Source organism: Pantherophis guttatus, chromosome 7, assembly GCF_059756535.1.
Source record: "Pantherophis guttatus breed Tessera chromosome 7, ASM5975653v1, whole genome shotgun sequence".
Lineage (NCBI taxonomy): Eukaryota > Metazoa > Chordata > Lepidosauria > Squamata > Colubridae > Pantherophis > Pantherophis guttatus.
In genome coordinates, this window is record NC_142069.1 from 32317792 (window position 1) to 32340577 (window position 22786).

A 22786-nucleotide genomic window follows, 5' to 3' on the forward strand; every position below is an offset into this window, starting at 1 on the left:
GGGGCGAGTGACGTCAAGATGACCATGCCCACCCCTCAGCCACGCCCCCAGCCCTCTGAGGTCAAACACAACCCTGATTCAGCCCTCAATGAAATCAAGTTTGACACCCCTGTTCTATGCTTAAAAGAGTTTTTGTGCTTGCTAGGAATTTTAGGAGTTGTAGTCCCAGCATATCTAATAGCCACGCACTAGGAGAACAATATCCTAAGAAATGCATTTGAACTTGTGCAAATAGTTTATTTAGACACAATTCAGAAATAGTATAAATACAGCATAAACTTCATGACTTTATCAGTAAAGTAAATCTTGTTTCCCTAATGGACTGGTCAATTTGTACTGCCCTACAATTACTAGCTGAATATATAATGCAAAATAAATGTGCATATTTTCCAAATAGTTTAGAGACTACAACTATACTGCACATAATTTTGAATGTACTTTGTTTTTCACATTGCTGGACTGATCATTGTAACTAGACAAATGTAGATCAAAAGATGATAGAAGCATATACCAAGGTCTTCCTTTTCAAATTCCTTATCATTATGAGAAACTGAAAGTATGTTTCCATCAAGAGACTTCTCATTCATGCTTCACTTTTCCTTTCCTTAATTCCTGAGCTCTTCACCTGCATCCCTTATTTGGAGCAAGTTCCATCCCTGATTTTGGATACAATTTAGATGGCTTGTTTAGCCTTCTGGATATTCCAGCCTGGGCAACTTTGGAAAATAGTGACAAGCTTCACTTTTTGTCTATATAGATTTGGTGGAGAGCCACAAGTGGCCCCTACTCTCAGATTCAAGTTATCAAGCCACCTGGAAAATAGAGAAAAAGAAGAAACATTATGATTTTGCCAGATTTTACTGCATCTATTTAAGGATGGGTTTTTTGTTGGTTTGGAGTTTTGCGGGGGAAAGGGGTTGTGGACATTTTTTTGTATAGTTTCACATTTGAGATATTAAGTAATTGTTTGTGAAAACAGGGAAGCAGGAAAAAATGCTGCTTGTTTATAATGTTTTCAAGTATGTTCTCAGTACAGAATTACTATTTTCTAGGGAAATGTGAAACATAGTTGATCAGCTTTACAACAGAAGGTTCATCCATCAATTTTATGAGCTTGTATAACCACTATTTGGCAATCAAAGTTTAACCTAGACTAACATTTTAGCATTTAAGATCTATAATTCCTTCACTGAGAAAAGTAAATCAGAAGTCAGTTGCTAAAAAGAAGTGATTGATGAATATCTGTAGTTCGATTTGCTATTCCATTTCCTCTCCTGTGTGGTATATGGTGTGGTATATACCACACCATCCAGTTATATTTATTCCAGCCATTCTACTTATACAAACATTTGAAACTATTTGCAACACAAAATTAAAGTACACATTTTAAAACAATTATTCATATCACTAAAATTCACTATTAGATTGATGAAATATATATACTTTTAGTATTTGGGGGGGGGCAAAATATGTTTCTTTGAGGGTACATTCTGTGGCCTGATAATTACACATAAGAATCATTCTGTCTACCAGATAGATGAGACTCTGGCAGGAGAGGCATCTTCAGTAGTCTGTTGTTGAAATCGAGGTGGGACAACAGGCTCTAAGATGTTTTATTTCTAGCACCTGAATAAAATCAGGCCTTTATTACAGTCAAAGACGAGCATAAAGGTGGGATATAAAATATTTAAAAACATTAAAAAATTTAAAAAATTAAAAGGGAGATTTTTAAAAAATCTCAAATCATGTGCAGCTTTAATTGCACAATCCAATTCTTCCAAATTGTTTAGCCCCTCCCCATCTCTACTTTTAAAAAGTGATTGATTCTAGAAAAATAATCTATTTAACAGATCTGATCACCAGGCACTTGTATGATTTTGAGTCAATACAGTCTTTAATAATATATATTAATTACCATTAGCTGATTTTGTATGACACTATTAATAGGTGGTCCTTAATATCTTTTCTTCATTCCAGTGATAAGAAAAGGGACAAATTTTCTAGTTTAGAAGAGGAGTACTGGGAATTAATGACTTACTTGCGTAATGGGAGAAGTCGACAATCACAAGAGAAAGGGATATCATTCAAGTTGATTATCTCCAGAGCAGTGAAGCCATGTAAATTAGGTAAATTGTACATTCTATTTTTCTCCAGATACAGACTTTTAATATTTGGACCCAAGCCAGTGAAGGCCCCAAAAGAAACCTGCCAACACAAGTTAGTAATGATAAGTTCAAGAACTGCAGAAGGAATTTACAATTACCCCAATCCTCTATTTCCACTGACCCATTGTAGAGTATGTGCCTATGTCCAATAATTGTAAGAAAATTAATGTATTTATAATAAAATTAGTGTATTTATAATAAAAACAGTCAACAGTTTCTTGTTTAATTAAACAAAACTTACAGTTGAAGGAGAAAACATTTATCCGAGCTGACTATAATTAGCCTCTATCAAAAGTACAGCTCAAAATCTGCATGCACTCTCTAGATACTTGAATGCAGCCACCTCATCTTATCTAAATGTACTTGTAATGTTTCAGTTGTCACTTGTAATATGTTTTCAGAAGGAAATTATTAAATACCCAGAGTGATGATAATCATCTAATTAATTTACTTTATATCCTGGCCCTAGGACTCTTACCTCTCTCTTACCTCTCTCCAAGTGTAGCCAACAATCCAAGAAATCTGCAGGCTAATATTTGTGAGAATTGTGGAAGTCAGTATTTCACATTTTGATGAAATGTTTTTGGAATGAAAGAATTAATACTGTATTTCTCCTTTTCTCATTACTATTAAGGTGGCTGTACTTCTAGTTTAATTTTAATTTCCTCTCAGGTCCTGCTGTACTGCCTCATTGTGGTGGCTGTTCCTGGGAGGAAGGTGTGACAAATGTTGGGAATGTAGGCCAAGAGGATATACCTCCAGCAGGATTCTTCAAGGCATGAAGACCATCACTGTCTACAGTGAGCAGGCACCTGGAGCAGACAGCCCTTATATAGAAAAATGCTAGAGATGGATGATCACTTCAATGATAATGACAATTTATACTAAGCAGTGGTAAAGCATCCCTGTTTTACCAAGCAAAGCACATAGAAAACAATAGAAAGTGATTGATGGTATAATTTCAGATATAGGGCCCTCAGTTTGGATGATATTTACATGTTATTTTACTTATTTAGGAAGAGTTAATTATGTTTATTATGTGTCTAGAGATTTAGTTATTGATCTCACTGATAGAGAACCAAAGGGAATGTTGAATGAAATTAAAAACATTTAAGTTGGCCAAGATGAAGAAACAGAAGAAAACAAACTATGTCAGTACAAACTGACAAGAAGAGAAACCAAAGCCAAGGAGACAAAGAAAAGAACTTAAGAGTTTCAAAGAAGTGTTGAAAGATCCAAGAAGTAGTATTGCAACAATATGTATAAAGACATTGAAAATGGAAACAAGGAAATATTTCCCAAAAATCTCTAATGTCTATATCCAAGTTATTCTGGAAGGTATTTCCTACTACAGGAATCTTTAGTACTAGAAAATGGAGTTAGATCACACTCTGGTCATTATTAAGTCAGAACGATGTCTGTTGAAATTTGGGAAGCTACAGAAAACCAATAAAGATGCTAATGCCAGCAAATCTGGAGACTGATGCAATGGCCAACATATTGGAAAATCAAAGAAAGAAGAGATACCAGAGCATGGATACACACTATCCTTAATTCCATAAACTGGCAAACTGTATTTAGGATCATCCAATGGAAATTAGAATCTTACATCAAAAGGCTTTGGGAAAGATTGAGAAACAAGATATATTATTGCTGTTATATGCTGAATAACTAAGAAAGCCAAAAAATACAAAAAAAATCTCTATGTACATTGATATTTTTGTTTGGAAAGTTGTCTTGTAAGTATCTTGTATTTTTTTAAGAATAATTTTATTATATCTTTATTGTTTCTTTTGTTTTTTACCTTAGTTATTTTGTGAGCTGTTATAGAGAGCAGAGGGGATGGTTTTGAAAGATAGGAAAAAGATCTGTTACCAAGGCAACCTGTCAGATACAAGGGGCCTGACTTTCAGGTGGGGAAAATGGTGGATTGATGTGTCTCTGAAAGCACAAAGATAATGCTGAGACTGGAATTGGGATCGGGTTAGGCACCCAGTTTTACAGAACTTCTCCAGAAAAAGATAAACCAAAGAAATTGCCCTGGTTGCTCCAGATGGCTGTTCCTTATAAGGAAGCCTGCAGGACCCAAAAGATACCTCAGGAGTAAAAGTGCTGGGAACCAAGGAAAGAAGGTCAGGCTTGCAACCTCGGTGGAATCTTTTAAAGATACTGGGTCTGTCCAAAACCTACTTTCTAAATCATTTTGTATTAAATCAAATAAATGCCAAAAAGATCTTCAGAGCAGCACTTCAATTGGACCATCCAGTGAGTGTTCCTACAGTCCATGGAGTATTTAGCAGAAAAAGAACATAAAAATTATAAAAATAAACTTGCAGTTAAAAAAAACAAAGAATTTCACTTACAGAAGTTTTAAACAGATAAAGGGTCCAGAAGAATTTTTGGGACTTTATTTAAGAGCCTTGATAGTACAGTGGTCTAAGCACCCTGTTATTAACACAGCTGCCTGCAATTACTGCTGGTTCGAATCTCTCCAAGGCTCAAGGTTGACTCAGCCTTCCATCCTTTCTAAGGTAGGTGAAATGAGGACCCAGTTTGCGGGGGCAATAAGCTGACTTTGTATAAATATACAAAAGTATGAAGGTTATTGCTTAACGCACTGTAAGCCGCCCTGAGTCTCCAGAGAAGGGCGGCATATAAATCAAATTAAAAATAAAAAAAATAAAAAATAAAATAAAAATTAAAGTTCCTGAGAAATAAATAGATAAATAGCACATTCTTTCATGGAAAACTCTTTTGTTAGGTTCACCAAGGAAAATGACTGGTGGATTTTTTTTAACAAAAAGGATAAGAGATAATTTTAAAAGTGCAGACACTTTATAAGAATAGAAGCACAAAGGCTTTAAGAGAGAATCATGAAATTTCAAGATTCAAGAACCTTGAAAAAGGAAGAAAAATTGGTAAAAGTTTGGGGAGAGGGTGTTTTATTTATTTTTATTTTTGTGGAAAGCAGCCCCACTCCTAGAGAATAAAATATTTTGGGGAATATTAAAAGAGTCAGAATATTATATTTCCCCAAAGGAGAAATGGAGAAACATGCTCTTAAAGACAGAAAGCAGCCCATTTTCCTGCATAGTAAAACAGTCCCCAGCAGATGCCTGAAGTTTTTAGAGATGGCTATTTTATGCCCATTAAGAAAGATTGGGCCAATCTATTCACAAACAAAACACCTTCAGCTCCAAATGATGGGATTAAAATGTGCATTTCCCCATCCAAATTCTAAGGACAGGACTTGACCTTAGGACATAATAGGATTAACCCACCACCATTAGAATAGCAAAAAATACCAGGGTCACTACATTGCACAACCCCCTGAGGCATTCCAAACATAAAACCCCAGAAACCTATAAAGATCCATCCATTCATTCAGCCATTTTGTCAGCTGTCCCAGAACTGCATGCTGTGGTTCTGCTCATCAACAAACAGAACCCTTCTTTCCAATCAGCCTCTATTTTATTTCCAGCACCTTTCTCACAGCTTGGAACCAAACCAGATGTATTTTTCTTCCAACATTATAAATCAAGACAGAGAAATATGGCCACTAGAAAAGCATGACATAAGAGTGAATCAAAATTGTATACTCTCCCATTATTTTTTTTCAGGCTAGAAACTCAATCTATATCAAAATAAATTGGATTTGAAGAAGATGAGCATGATTTTAAAAATGGAGTAAGAAACCTCAACAATCGATACTATTCTGATAACATTACTCTGATAGCTGGAAATTCAAATAATCTGCAACCTCGAGTAATACAAGTCAAGGATCACAGTGAAAAATGGGACTAAGTTTAAATATAAAGATCGAACTAATGAAAACAGGTACAGCAAAGCAACTTTAGAATTCTAAGTTACCTTTAAAATTAACAAATTAACACTTAAGGTGGTGGAAAGTATTTGCCTTTAGAATCAACTATTAATATAAAAGGAACCATCAATCAAGAAAAAGCTACAGATTAGCAATTGGTGGAATAGTACTGAATTATTCCTTGGAAACGATACTTAGATGCCATTAAGGGTTTATAACTCCAAACATCAGACTCATGCAGGTAACGTTTTCTCCCTGTGATACTCAGAGAAAGCTAAAATGGGCTTTGAAAAAGCAAGTTAGAAAAAATATTTTTACTACAAAACTTCTGATAATACCATGAATAGCCAAGACAACAAACAAATCAATCCAGAGTTCTTACTCAAGGCACAAATGACCAGGGTCAAATTACTGTATTCTGAATACATTATGCAGAGACCTAGTATTTTGAAAAGCCAATAATATTGGGAAACTGGAAGGAAGAGGAAAAGCATAGGACCAACAACAATGTGGATGGAATCATTTTTTGTGGTGATGGAGTCTGAAATAATGTATAAATTATTTCCAGCCCACTCTGAAAATACAAAGAACTGAACGTGTAACTTTTTACAAAGAAAGAACAGGCAATAGTCCATTATCAGATGCATAGCAAAGAGAGCTTTCAAATGGTCAACATCTTTCCTTTATTCTACAGCACATTTGGCAATGGCAAACTCACTGAGTCTTTTTCATCCTATAACTATTATAAATAGAAGAGCAGCTTTCAGGTTCCAGTGAAACAAATCCAGATAAGGGAAATACTTTAAACTGAAACTCCACAGAATATTGCCAATAACTGTAGGCTGATAATTTTACTTCCTGTATTCCTTTACTGGAAACTCTAATTAAATGTATCCATTTTTGCATTTTATTTCCATATTGGTGAGGCTTTATTTATTTATTTATTTATTTATTTATTTATTTATTTATTTATTATATTTCTATACCGCCTTTCTCCCATAGGACTCAAGGCGGTGTACAGTCAAGAAAAATATAGACACACAAACATCATAAAATTGCTAATTAAAATTGTTACTTAGTTTGGTCAATTAAATAAAACCCAGAATTAGATAACATTTAAAAAATCATTCGCATGTTTGTATGTTTAGCCCTGCCTGTTGGAACATCAGGGTCTTGAGGGCACGGCGGAAAGCACGGAGATCAGGGATATTCCGTATCTCCGGGGGCAGTTCATTCCAAAGGGTTGGAGCCCCCACAGAGAAGGCCCTCCCCCTGGGAGTCGCCAGTCGACATAATTTGACTGACGGTACCCTGAGTAGTCCCTCCCTGTGAGAACGAACTGGTCGGTGGGAGGCTATTGGTGGCAAAAGACGGTGTCGTAGGTACCCAGGTCCTAAGCCATGGAGCGCTTTAAAGGTGATAACTAACACCTTGAATCGCACCCGGAAGACCACCGGGAGCCAGTGCAGCTCGCGTAGGAGAGGTGTTACATGGGCGTAACGAGCTGCGCCCATAATCACCCGCGCGGCTACGTTCTGGACCATTTGGAGCCTCCGGGTGCTTTTCAAGGGGAGCCCCATGTAGAGAGCATTACAGTAGTCCATACGGGAGGTAACTAGGGCATGAGTGACCGTGCGCAAGGCGTCCCGATCCAGAAAGGGACGCAACTGGCGGATCAGGCGAACCTGATAAAAGGCACCCCTGGCCACGGCCGTCAAATGATCTTCTAAAGATAACCGTGAATCCAGGAGGACACCCAAGTTGCGGGCCCTCTCTGTGGGGAGCAAGATCTCATCCCCTATTGTCAGTGATGGTACCAGCTGAGTATACCGGGACGCCGGAAGCCACAGCCACTCGGTCTTGGAGGGGTTGAGTCTGAGCTTGTTTCTCCCCATCCAGATCCGCACGGCCTCCAGGCAACGGGACATCACAGCAAGGGCATCATTGGGGTGGTCTGGGGTGGAGATGTATAGTTGTGTGTCATCAGCATACTGATGAACACTCACCCCAAAACCACGGATGATCTCACCTAGCGGTTTTACATAAATGTTGAACAGAAGGGGTGAGAGGACTGACCCTTGCAGCACCCCACAAATAAGGTGCCTCGAGGTCGACCTCTGTCCCCCTGCCAACACAAACTGCGAACGGTCAGAGAGGAAGGAGGAGAACCACCGAAGCACGGTGCCCCCTATTCCTAACCTATCCAGCCGGTGCAGTAAGATACCATGGTCGATGGTATCAAAAGCCGCTGAGAGATCCAATAGGACCAGGATAGAGGAGCAACCTCTGTCCCGAGCCCTCCAGAGATCATCCACCAATGCGACCAATGCCGTTTCTGTGCTGTATCGTGACCTGAAGCCCGACTGGAACGGATCCAGATAGACAACTTCATCCAGGTATCGGGGTAGTTGTCGCGCCACCACACTCTCAACAACCTTCGCAACAAAGCGAAGATTGGAGACTGGACGATAATTTGATAATATAGCCGGGTCCAGGGAAGGCTTCTTGAGGAGGGGCTTCACAACCGCCTCTTTCAAGGCGGCGGGAAAGACACCCTCACTCAGAGAAGCATTTATAATCCCCTGGAGCCAGCCTCGTGTAACCTCCCGGGAGGCCAGTACCAACCAGGAGGGACACGGGTCCAATAAACATGTGGCAGCGTTAAGCTTGCCCAGAATCCTGTCCACGTCCTCAGGAGCCACAGAGTCAAACTCTTCCCAGATAACGCTCTCAAGACCTGCCCCCGTCTCCTCCCCTGGATCTACCCAATCGGAGTCCAGGCCTTCCCGAATCTGAGCGACTTTATCATGCAGGAATTGTACAAAATCCTCAGCTCAACCCTTTAAGGGATCTTCCCGTACCCCCACCTGAAGTAGGGAGCGGGTCACCCTAAACAGCGCAGCTGGGCGGTTCTCTGCAGATGCAATAAGAGCGGAGAAGTAGCTAGACTTCGCCGCTCTTATCGCCACTAGGTAGGTCTTAATATAAGATCTCACCTGTGTTCGGTCAGATTCAGATTGGCTTGTCCTCCAATCACTCTCCAGGCGTCTTTTCCGACGCTTCATCTCTCTCAGCTCCTCGGAAAACCAAGGAGCTAGACGAGAGGCTGCAAAGGCACGACGCGGTCCAAGGCCCCAGTAGCCGCCCTGTTCCAGGTGACCACCAGGTCCTCAGTCGAGTCGTGAGCCAGAGTCTCAGGAAATGGCCCAAGCTCCATCAGGAACCTTTCGGGGTCCATCAGGCGCCTGGGACGGAACCATTTGGCTGGTTCCGTCTCCCTGCGGTGGGTGGAAGTGACTTGAAAGTCCATGTGAAGGAGAGAATGATCAGAACATGACAAGGGCTTGATGTCTATATCCCCTATTCTTAGATCATTCAGCCACTGATCAGAGACAAAAATCAAGTCCAGAGTGTGATTCCCCAAGTGGGTGGGGCCTTGAACTACCTGGGTCAGGCCCATGGCCGTCATGGAAGCCATGAACTCCCGAGTCGTCTCCGACATCTCACCAGCAGATGGCAGGTTAAAATCCCCCATAACAATAAGTCTGGGGGTTTCCACCACCACCCCGGCTATAATGTCGAGCAGCTCAGGCAGGACCGCTGTTACGTGGCAGGGAGCCAGGTACGCAATCAGTAGGCCCATCTGAATCCCCTGACCCCACTTCACAAGGAGGGACTCACATCCGGCTATCTGAGGAACAGTGGCCTCCCTCGGGCAAAGACTTTCTCTAATGATTGCTGCCACTCCCCCACCCCTTCCCTGAGCCCTTGGCTGATGGAATGCACGGAAACCTGGCGGGCACATTTCCACAAGGGGAACTCCTCCCTCCTGGCCTAACCAGGTCTCCGTAATCCCTGCCAGGTCAGCACCCCCCTCTGAAATAAGATCATGAATGAGGGGGGCTTTATTTACCACTGACCTGGCATTACATAACATCAGCCGTAGACCCAGGGTCTGAGACTCTGAACAACCCAGGAAACGAGCAGTGCTTTGGGGGTCGAAGTGGGCAATCGCTCGTAAACATCGAGTGCGCACTCCCGAAACATAATATGGCCCCCTGCAGCCGTCATATCTGCCCCTCCCACTTACTATACTAATGCCCATCGCTTCATCCCCCTGCATCCTTGTCAGATTTCTGTCCCCATCCTCCCCACCATGATTATCAGACCCATTACCCTTTTCAGTGGATTTATGGATCCCCCCAGATCCATTCCCACAATCCCTCCCAGAACCCCTTAAAATAGAACTTAAAGATTTATCTAAAAAACCCCAAAGCCGTCGGTTTTTTGCAAACCACCTCTCAGGGTTCCAAAACCCGTCCTCAAGGGCGGCCCTTGATAACTGAGAGGGCCAGACATGCGAGAGGGGGGAATCTCGCAGTGCAAGGAGCTCCGCAGTTGAATACATCAAAGATAGGAGCAAGTTGAAGGAGATGAAGGATCATTTTCTTCTAAGAGTGTTAGAGATGGTTAAGACAGGTAATTTAAAATAAGGGAGGAAATAGATGTAAAAGGGAGACCAGTATGTTACAAATGTCAATACATCGGAACATCATCGCCCTCTCACGACGATGGGAAGTCTTGTGGTTGTAGTAAGTCCATCCAAAGGAGGTGGGGGTAGAGGTCTCAAAGGGTCGTCCTCTCACAGCGACCAAACCATTTGAAACAAACAAAGAGAAGGTGGTCTATCTCCCCATAATCCAAGACTCTCGATGTCTGTATCTCCTCCAGCTGATACCAGCGATGGCCGAGGATTAGATCAAAAAATAAGGCAGAGCCACTGGACAAAGTATTTAGGGTTAAATAATCAGGGTAATCTTGGGGGAATAGGTGGTAAATAAAGCTGCAGATCGATCTAAGATTGTAAGTTAACGCTGAGTGGTCATAATAGACCTAGATCTGATAAAGGAGAGAGGGACAGTTGAGGGGGAGAGTAAGTCATCATATCCAGTTTGTAATCCTCAGTCCCTATCCATCACCTTGCTCAGGCTACTTAGTTCAATTAGTTTAATAAGTCCTCAGAGTTTCAAGAAAGAGGAGTGCAATAGATCCCTAGAGGTTGAAGGGATCCTAACATTTATAGCCTTTGCAGCATTGCCCTCTCCTCTATTAACAACGAGGGCTTCCTTGCAGCCTCCTGGTGTTGCCGTCGCCGTCGCTGCCATTAGCGCCATTCCCCTCGCCATTGTGGTAACCCCCCTTGCCATAGACATCATCGCCGCCGTGTTGCTACATGCAGCGCCTATTAGCCCAGGCATCATTATCAACACCCTATCCGGAGTCGCTGTTGCCACCGTCTCGCCAACCATTTCATCAGCTGTATTAGACTCAGTGATTGACCCGGTCATGACAGCCAGGCTTTGATGTTGACATCCTCCCCACCGCCCTCAGTCTTTTTACTGACAAACAGCTGATCTTCGGGCTCGGCTTGGGTTTTATCCTTGGGCTCCATCCACAGCTCTATTGAGCCGAAAATACCTCAGCTTGCTGGGAGGGGGGTCTGTGGATGGTTAATTGACCCCCACACTCTTGAAAATGTCGAAACTCACCCCAACATATTATCAAAACAAAAGATTCTAAGATACAGAGAAATAGTAGATGTTCAGGGGAAATTGAAAACTAGGGAAGAGCTCAAAGAACAAGGAATAGGAATAGACTGGTGGCCCTACTCGCAAATAAAAGTAAGATACAGAAAAGACCAAGAGGAAGAAGGAATAGATTTAAAACAAAATCGATTAGACAAACTATTAGAATCAAAAGAAGGGAAATTAATTTCAAAAATCTACAAATATTTACTCGAATTCGATTTGGCAGAAGAGTTGGTCAAAGGGCAGATGATAGCCTGGGCGAGGAACATAGGGCATAATATACAATTAGAAGATTGGGAAAGAGCATGGGAAGATAACTATAGAATGACAAAATCGGTATCATACAAAGAAAATCATTATAAAATGTGGTACCGATGGTATCTGCCACCCGCAAGGTTAGCAAAAATGTATCCAAATGTGAACCCGGCTTGCTGGAAATGTAAAAAAGCGCAGGGAACTTTTTACCATGCTTGGTGGCTTTGCCCAAAAATCAAAAAATATTGGAACAAAATAAAAACATGGATATTAGAGATAACAAATCACGAAATTGAATTAACACCTGAAGTCTTTTTACTCGGCATGATCAATAAGAATATTAGGAAGGACATAAAATACCTAATACTCCACATTATAACAGCGGCAAGATTAGCGTTGGCACAACTCTGGAAAATAGACCGTTTGCCAACTGATCAGGAAGTAATACAGAAAATCTATGTATGCGCAGAGATGGATAAATTAACCCTAAAATTACAGGATAAGGAAGATTCAAAATACTTTAAAATATGGAATAGTTGGTACCAGTGGATAAGTCAGAGAGAGGGAATGCTTAGAGATGAAAGTTAGGAGAAATTAATGCAAATAAACAACTGCACTGTCAGAGAGATATAGAAGGAAATAAGTCACTGTGCGTATATATATATATATATATGTATATATAACATTAGAAAGTAGTTGATAGATGAAGTTGAGCACTATATATGTATAGTATATGTACTTGTAATTTGTGTGTTTGATTAAGAAAAACTTGTTCAGTTTTTCTTATAATTGTTTTAAATGTCCTTTTTTTAAATACGAATAAAGTTTGTTTAAAAAAAAAAAAGAAAGAAAATGTCGAAACATCTCCCTCCTAGCCTCGGAGTTTCAGCTCTGAGCTGCCATTTTGTTTTGCAACTGTCAACGGAACCCAAGTATTTGGGGAAACTGGAGTAACATGACTAATGACTATCTAGGTAATGACTAACTATCAATACCACATAAATCATTTTCATTATCTGGGTTTTTGAAATAAAATATAACACTAAACAAAACAAACTATAGCTGCACAGGCATATTTTTGTGATGATGATGGCAATGTCACTATAATTTGCAGCTGCCTAATTTCTAACTTACTTGTTCAAGGCCCATGTTATCCAGATACAAGTGCTGCAGAGATCTTGCAATTGGAAGGAAAGCACCGTTCCCAATGTATTTTATAGGATTCTTAGACAATTTCAATTCATCGAGTATAGGCAATCCTCTAAGGGCCTTGGTGGGAATTTCTTGCAAAGAATTCTCATCTAGATGCAGTTTCTCTAGCATCTTGGCCTGCTTCAGAGCCTTAGGAGACAAGTATGTAATATGATTTCCTGTTAAGTAAAGACAGCGTAGTTGTTTCATTCCAGCCACAGCATTATCAGACAGCTGATGGATTGAATTGTGTTGCAAGTGGAAAGCAAAGAGGTTGGGCAAGTACCTGAAGGCATCCTTGGGCATTTGAGTGAATTTGTTGTGATCTAGAAAAAGATAAGCAAGTTGGGTGGTGTCTCTGAAAATATCAGCATCAATGGAAGATATATCATTATTAGACAGATAAAGATAGATGAGTGTTCTTAAGTCCCAGAAAGCACCAGGCTGTAGTACTTTAATCTTACAGTTCTGCAGGTGAAGTGAGGTCAGGTTTTTTAAGCCAATGAAAGAACCATTTGGTATGGAATGGAATTCATTGTGTTGCAAGTCCAGAAGTTGAGTGTTGCTAGGAAATCCTTTGGGTATATGCAAGAGATTTTTGTTATCACACTTCCCATGCTGGTAATCTAATAAACAGGTACATTCTTTTGGACATTTTACAGTACCTTCCTCTGGCTTTCTGCTGATTATTGTTGGAAGTAGCTCCTCTTCTAAAGTCTGATGTTTACACTTCATATCTTTTGCCTGCAAGGATTCCAAGTGCTTTCCCTTGAAGGCCGGAGGACCAGGACATACTATGTCAATGTGTATTTTTGCCTTGTCAGCCCACTCTTTGAGGGGACGCATGTGGCAGGTACAAAGCATAGGGTTGCCTGTTAAGTTTATTTTTTTAAGGTGGACCATTTCTACCAAGGGCTGCAATACCAACAGCTGGTTGTTGTGCAAGTTAAGAGTATGGAGTAAGGGGCTCCTGACAAAAGCTCTGTCTGAGACCTCTTGAAGGGCCATGTTATCCAAGTAAAGCTGTTTGAGATTAGTCATTTCAATGGCCTCCTCATCAATGTAAGTGATGGGGTTGTGCCCTAAATCCAGCCGATTTATGCCAGATAGTCTAGACAATGCCTCAGTGGGAAAGAACTGCAATTCATTATGGTGTAGACTTAGATTTCTGAGTGTTGGTAATCCACCAAAAGCTTCGTTGGCAAACACATTAAGTGAGTTGTAGGACAAATTGATCCACTTGATCATCTGAAGTCCCTGGAAAACCATATCTGGCAAGTAAACCAATGAGTTTTTGGCCAGATTCAATAAACTAAGGAATCCAAGTTGCCCAAAAGCTCCTGGCTTTATTTCTTCAATCTGATTATTTTCTAAAATAAGTTGACGAAGGGAAGAGAGGCCATCTAAGGATTCTTGATAGATGAAGACTATATTGTTAGAAGCCAGATTGAGGTAAACTAACTGTCCTAATCCCCTGAAAGCTCCTTCCTCAATGCTTTTTATCGTGCATCTCTGAAGGTTCAAATGGGTGAGGTACGGAATGGACAAAAAGGTTCCTAAAGGAATCACTGTAATTTTGTTATCTTGAAGAGCCAACTTTTTAGTAATCTGCGGATTTAAGGAAACAAACATTAATTTTATTCTCAATAGCTCCCTGTTCACTGGATTTTTGGCCCATCATAGTAGTTCCGCAAAGTTTTACTTTAAATGGAAAATCAGGAAATTATATGCTGTCACACACATCGAGTGCAATGAAATAGACCATTTTTAAAATGGTTTATAATTAATCTTCATTGCCAGGTAGTTGCTGGATATTAGAATTAAAAATTGTTTAAATCTTAATAGATTTTGGAAGCAGACAAACCAGTTTACACAAATCAGTTGCAAAATAGATTGAAGTAATTGTTCCTAGTCTGGTGCCTTCTTAAACTGTTGAGATTTTCCATCTCACCATGACTTTTGTATCAGGTAAAGAAAGGTAAGATTAGAGGAAACATGCCATAGAGACTTCTGTGGCTGCATGGAGATCTTAGCCAAAAGGAATCCATTCCAAGCTGGGAAGTGAAGGCAACAAGCATTGGAGCAAGTTGTTGGAGAGAGAAAATCAAAAGAATGAAATGATTGGTACGTCATTAAACAAAGACAAGCAACATGATACTCTAGACACCAGAATGTCTCAGAATAGCTCTTGGAACTACCAGGTTTCTTGCTCTTTGAAATTGTTTAGATTCTTTGAATAATAAATAAATGAGTGTTGGCTTGCTGCCAAAAAAAACACTTTAGCATGGACATTATAATAACATAAACAACATACAATGATTATTTTAATCTGTTTGAGGGGTGATTATTAATTGTTATTGTTATGTTAATTATATTATTAGCCACCCAGATATTAGATGAGCAGTCATAGAAATCCTTTAAATAAATAGCTCTAATAAAAAAAATCCATAGTTGTGTGTTCTTTTTGGAAATCTTCACCAAAGTTTTAAAAATAAGACAAAATTATAAAAACCAACCCAGAAGGCTAATGAGAATGATAAAAAACAATGGTACCTCTTTTTAAATTATTAGTTTCTGACTGGTTGTTTGTACAATGGCCAAAATATTGAGTGAGCACTATGGCATACAGTCAACATTTTAAATCTGCCCATTGGCCCCAAAACTTTACCTATTTTTTCTGTTTATGAATGGTGTATTGATTTTTTAAAATGTCATTTTCTAAAAAAAAATGCTATGATTTTAATACATTGTGAACCACCCTGGGAAAATCCTGGATAAATGCCTTCCCATAGACTCACCTGAGGGATATTAACAGGCACCTTAGTCAGATTCCTGTTTGAGCAAATGACTTGATGCTTGATGCTATCACAGGTACAGATTTGTGGGCAGTTTTCAGCAATCAGAATTTCTGTAATCATTGCTGTTACCAGGAGAAAGTTGGCAGAAGCCCACATCCTGGAAAGCAACAGACTTGGGAAAAGAAAGGTATTTATTGGACTACACTCAGGTTTTTGCCTACATACAAGGTAGAGCAACAGCAAACTTAAATTTCTGCAGTGTTTTAACAGCTTTCAACACACAGAACAGCAGCTTGAAGAACTGTGAAAAAGGGAATACCTAAGCGATAGAAAAGAAGCAAAATCAGGTAACAAACAGCTTTTCTCACATCTGTATTAGTTGCTGTTTTAGTACCCTGTTTCCCCCAAAATAAGACATGCCCTGATAATAAGCCGAATCGGGCTTTTGAGCACATGGCAATAAGGCCAAGCACCTTTTTCATTGTTCAAAAAAATATAAGACAGGTTCTTATTTTTGGGGAAATATGGTATCAATAGTTGATTTTTTGTTACCATGGCAAAAGTATTTTTCATATTTCCCATATTTTTGTCTTAATTTATAAGCAAAATTGGCAAACATAAAAGCAGTGATGATAATTAAAGGCCGATGGCCAAAAGAAAAAGGAAGGCAGAGATACATTCTAAATGACCATAATTTTTTTTTGCAAGCAATTTTTGGAGTTCTGTTTTTTTCCTATAAGTTCTATTAATTGTGTTTCAGTATAATATGTGTTGCTTGATTTTGGTTTGGAGTGTTTTAGGAATTTAGCCAATTGTAGTTTATTTAACAGACCAAGATTTAGCACAGGCATGGGTAAGCAGATAGTTTTGTGTGGATGTAGTCCCCACTACTAGCAATTAGGTGTTACAGTTTCCTGCCATTTAAAGTTAAGAAATGCTAAAACATTGAAAGAGAAACAGTAGTTCAAAATTAAAAACAACAGCAAAACAACAATAACCTCTTCCTTCCTTCACTAAAATCAAAGGGAAAATGCATATCAGGGGTCCTTAGTGTTCTCTGAGCTTGGTTTTTTTCTTGCAGATGTTTAATTACCCAAACTAGGTAACATCATCAGTGCTAGTCATGCATATCCTTGTTTGACCCATTCTGCATCATAAATTCAACTATTAGTAACCTGAAAGTATTGATGCCCTGGCCATCAAATAAGTTTCATATACAAGCTCAGCACAGTATATTTATTTACTCTATAACCACAGTATATTATATGCCAACATCCATCAACCAACCAATATTTTGTCGACTGAGTTAGCCAGTAGTAATTGAATGGAAAGAATATCAGTCGATTGATCACTATTTGTTATTTCTGTTTCCAGTTGGCCAGTACCGAAATTAACTCTCCTGGGCTTCTGAGATTCTACGAATCAACAGCAGCACTTACTCCTTTTTTCCAAACAAGAAAAATATGTTTCCAGAATCTCCTTTACTCTACCCTACAGGGGTGTTGGAATACAGGTGGATATTCTCTATATTCTTAATAAGCAACCCTTTAAATTGGACAATGGCAGTGCACTTTCTCAGATTTTGGATGGCAGGCCTACACTTGCATACAATCAATCCGCCCATTGATGCAGATTCTCACAAGGAACAGCAGGATCACTGCTAACATAGGAATCAGACGTTACAACAAACCCAACTGTCTTCTTTGCTCCCATCTATACCAATAGCACTATTACAGTTCCCAACACAAAGTTATAGGTAACTTCCCATGGTGTTCCTTTGATGTGATATATGCCATTATCCACCAGGAATGTCCCTTTGAATGCTATGTAAGATAAGCAGGACAAACAAGATCAATGAACACAAGGTTGACATCAGGATTTAAAACACAGGCAAAGTAATATAAGAGCACTGCAACTTCCAGGACAATGCATAGAAGACCTCAGAGTGTGAGTTTTGGAAAAACTGGACTTTAACAGTACTATTAATGAGGTGATTGCTGAACTCACATCAAAAAGGCACTCAGAAAATCTCAACAAATACAATGTTTTTGTTTTAAAAAATACAATTATTGATTTACTTGTATATGTAAGCCACATAAGTACAAACAATCTATCTTCCCCCCAACTTCATCCTGATTTAAATCTTGCATCAATTTATGCACTTTATGCATCCGATGAAGTTTGTGCCTTTTAGTAATTTTAAATAACCCTAAACAGCATTTAATAGTTCTTCCTCCAAAGAGGTCAGTTTATTTACTTTTTCCTAACTTACCTTTGTCCCACTAGGTTAAGGCCAGTAAAGATGAGGTTAAAATTAAGAAAATATTCTTTCCTACTTTGGTAGCTAAAGTTATGTGAACTTTCCTGGAGCACTAGCAGAGCTGAATGAGCTCTTGTTCAGCAGCAGTTTTTTTTCTCCCTCCCTCCCTTTCTCCTCCTCCCTTCAACACACATCAACAGAATACTTTGATGTCTGTGCCATTATGAAAATGCCACAATTATGTTAGAATCTTTCAGGCTATCATTCATAGAAGCTAAATGGGAAGAGGCTGGAAACCTATTCAGGAAGTGCATATTATTGGTATTGATAAGTATGGGTTTGTTTCCTGCAGTTGTGGCAATGACTACCAATTTCAGCAGTTTTATTTTTTTATTATATACAAACACCAATATTTATAACCAGTTGCAAAAGAACCAATAATAAGACGTATAGAGCCTACTACAGATCAGAGTTTTATTTATTTGTTTGCTTATGATCAATGAGCAGCAAATAGCTACAAGACTAAAGCAACGTATAAAAGCAGATTCAAATATAGCATGAGCAATAAAATCACTGTCTAGATCTGCCAATTAAAATGTAATTGTATAAAAAGTAAGCAAAAGAATAAAATAAAATGAAGCAAAACAAAATGGATAAAATAAAGTTTAGATAAAAGGACTTCCTCATGATATTATTTCCAGATCAGATCAGTGCTAAGAATCTGGCAGCTCTATTCAGACAGACATGCAATATCAGACTTTTTGGCAAATCTCAGCTTTTGTTTTCTCTAGGCATAGAGATAGCAAAGAGTGGACAGAAGGGCTGCAATAAACCGGCTCAGGTATGATTTTTACTTTCCATCTTGATGTGATGTCATCAAAGACAAAATAGCAAGGTCAATGGGTCAAAAAAGAAAAAAAGAAAAATAGAGATTTGAGCCAATAAAGGAGATGGCTAACATGAATCTTACCTCCAGTGGGATTATTCCAGTACCCATGCAAATTAGAGCCTTTGGCACACAGTATGAAATCTGGAAGAGAGTTCACCATAGCATCAGGGTTTGAGATACTTGTAGGTACTGGTATATATCTGTGCACTGTATAGCATTTGGGATACAGGCTTAGCCTTAAGCAGCTTAATAGAAGGCAGTAGGTATCTATCCACTTTAGAGTGAAAAAAAGTCCAGGATTGTCTTAGTACTATTTATTGGTTTTGGGAGAGATAATTCTACATTGTTCCTGCTACATTCAGAGGCTTGAAAAATTACTTCAAGATAGTTAAAAGCTGGAACTTGTTGTTTTGTTAGTTCCTTCTGCCATTGGTGTTTATGGTTGCTGGGTCTTCTTCAGAATCCAAAAGAATTCTGTAAGGGCCACAAACTTTCCTAAGTTCCTCTGAGTAAGGGAGAGAATTGCTAGGTTATTATAATATAGCATTGCCAAATGTCTGCCCTTGAGTATAGGGGTGAGGGTGATAACTCTTTTTCGGTAAAAACCACCACCATCAAGTTTACAGTGGTGCTTAAAAGTTTGTAAATCAGAAGTATTCAGAAGTCAATTTTACAAAAGTCAGTTTGTAAAATTGACTTCTGAATATTGCCCAGAAAACTACACAGTTCCAGTTAGCAGTAAATGTTACTTTACACACATTGTAAATGTAATTATGAATTGTGTTTACATGGAAAGTAAATCAATCCATGCGAAGACTATAACTTCGCAGTATAATTCAAGTATTATGTGCTTTAATAAATATTCAGCAAGACAGAATTCCTTTTTATGTCCATAGAGTCTCTGAAATTGTGGACTGATTTTCATTTTAACAGCACCATTTATTTGGGAGGGGGGGAAGCAGTACTCATAGGCAAATCCTCCAATAGTATTTTTATTTGTGCATTAGAAATGATTAAGATTAGACTAAACTAATAGAAATTGAATTAAATAAACGCGATCTGCTATTGCCATGCCTAGATTTTCTAAATAGTTTTCCAGTAAAAGAAATTGGCAGACGAAGCTCTTTTCTTGCAAGCCTCCTCCCTTCCCCCAACCCCCTCTAAACTACTTCCTGAGCTCTGAACATGCGTGAAGATCCTCGCTTCGGAGCTAAACAGATGTATCACGTGACAGATGACCGTGCACGACAGAAATGTCCGAAAATTAGAAAAAGTGGGCTTAATTTGCATTCCCCTCATACATTGCGCCAAAGTCCTTTTATGTTCGGATGTTTATTCTTAATTTTAAGGTTTTAATTGATAGAGTTTGCAGGGACAACTGTGAATTTTCACCTCTTCATCATGATATTACATTTGGCATTTTAGTTTGATATTAAATTGATATTCACCATCAAAAAACGAGCTGTTGCCATGCGCCCCTGACAGTAAAGCCTCAGCCCATCCCTCATTGGATGCTAGCGAAGTTTATGGGTCTTGCGAGGGTTGCCTCGTAGGGAATAGTCCTTTGTTTATGGCTACTTTTTTGAGGCTTTACTCTGGTAAAGCTACAATAGGCTGCTGGAAAACAGTTACTTCAGGACGTTATTTGGGTTTCAAGTATTGTTATGCTCTGTGTTCCTTATATGGCTGTTACTTAATGGGTAAATGGTTTTTTAAGCTTCAGCAGAGGAATATTTTGGGGGGAAATGCAGTTGTTGGTCCTTATCTTAATCTTTTCAATTCAAAGTTGCATGAATATCTTCTGCTTGATAAAATTTATTTTTTATTTTGCCATTCATATTTCCTTAACTAATTTATTTTTCCTATTTTTGTTTTACTATAAAAGACAGAATTCATCAGTTTTTCAAATCTTTGTTATATTCAATACAAGTAGTCCTCAACTTACGACAATTGAGCCCAAAATTGGTTACTAAACAAGACAGTTAAGTAAATTTTGCCCCGTTTTATGACCTTTCTTGCCACAGTTGTTAAGTGAATCGCTGCAGTTGTTAAATTACTAACACAGTTACCGTAAGTGAATCTGGCTTCCCCATTGACTTTCCTTGTCAGAAGGTCGCAAAAGGGGATCACATGACTGAGAGAAACTGCAACCCTCATAAATATGAACCAGTTGCCAAGTGGCTGAATTTTGATCACATGACCATGGGGATGTTGCATCCCCATGAGGTGGTAAGTGTGAAAAAAGGTCATATGTCACTTTTTTCAGTGCCATTGTACCTTTGAACGGTCACTAAATAAACTGTTGCAAGTCAAAGACTACCTGTATATTTATTGTATTTAATTATCCAATTGAATACAAACTATAAGCAGCTACAATTCTACCATACACCAGGATTAAAACAATACAAATAATAAAAAATAATTTGATCAAGACCAAATAACAATGAACATCAGACAACAAAGATTTTGCTTCTTGAACATTTTTGGGTGTATTTTATAGATTTTTGGCTGTTAATCATTAAAATATCCTATAATTTTAACCTGTCACATACCTTTTTATAGAAATCTGGTTTTGCAGTTTCTTACATTTTAAGTTTACTAATATTTGTTTGCATTATAAGCAGCTTTGTGTAGTTCATACATGTAGAGGCATGCATTCAGGGCATGTTGTATAAATTTATGGAACAGATAGGGTTTGGACAGGCCTAGGCATGCTTGGGCTGGATGGATGCTGTCTGGGAAGGTTATAAAAGCAGCTCACATGAACAGATGCTACTCATTTTGTTGATATCAGTTTCCATGTATTTTGGTATGATTGTTTCAATGCATAGCATTGCCAATGTACATGGATTTAAATAACAAGTAACCCAGTTATAGACTTGCGGTAGGATGATTGGTGGCAGCAGAAATGTCTTGCAAATGTTGGAAGAGCCATGATAGGTTCTGCTACATATGTGGCAAGTACATGGTTAATCCTCAAACATGCACCATGACTGGATGTAAGAAAGCATATGAAGCTGGGTTGTAAAAGTGGTAATTAAGACAAGGTCTGGGCTCCTCTTATTTGTTGTGCAAGATTTGCTGTTCATATTTGAACTCAGCTTGAACTGGCTTAGAATTCAGAAGCCAATGCCCCTTCGCTGTCTTGATCTTATGGTGAGAACAAAATGATGATATCATAGACTTACTCCTAACTAATGTCACTGGTTTCTCTGCTAAAAATCAGAAATCAATTAAACATCCCAATCTGCCATGAGATCAGTGCCACATGATGACAATTTGCCACTACTGAAGCCACCAGAGACAATGGAGCTTACATGAAACAGATGAAGATACTGCAATGCACCAGCCAGGCACAGACAGTTACAGTGATTTGGATTTTGAACTGGTGAGTCTCATCTCATAACACAGAATTAAATGACCTGGTCAGGGACCTGGATTTGTCACAATCTAAAGCAGAACTCCTGGGTTCAAAACTGCAAGGGTGGCGTTTGCTATCACCAGATACGAAATATCTGTCTTTTGAAACTGCCAAGATGATTTAAGAAATTTCAGTTAGTACAGTTAGTCTTCAACTTACAACCACAATTGAGCCCAAAATTTGTTGCTAAGTGAGACATTTGTTAAGAGACTTTTATTCCATTTTACATCCTTTCACAGTTGTTAAGTGAATCACTGCAATTGTTAAATTAGTCATACGTTTAAGTGAATCTGGTTTCCCCACTGACTAACAGAATAACATGAGATAGAAGAGACCTTGGAGGTTGTTGGAGGTTAGTAAGAACCGTGTTATTTCTATTCATGAATTACTTGTTTA

The 22786-nt window shown here is 38.9% G+C and overlaps 1 protein-coding gene across 1 annotated transcript; it reads right to left on the reverse strand.

Annotated features, from left to right (window-relative positions):
• Positions 1-223: 223 nt before the first annotated feature.
• On the reverse strand, positions 224-15988 carry CHADL (chondroadherin like). The gene is made up of 4 exons (XM_060694828.2): positions 15821-15988; positions 12966-14630; positions 2039-2205; positions 224-812 (listed from the first exon to the last, which is right to left on the reverse strand). Exons 1-4 carry the CDS (start codon positions 15974-15976, stop codon positions 674-676), a joined length of 2127 nt encoding a protein of 708 aa, XP_060550811.2. The 5' UTR covers positions 15977-15988; the 3' UTR covers positions 224-673.
• Between the last annotated feature and the right edge of the window lie 6798 nt (positions 15989-22786).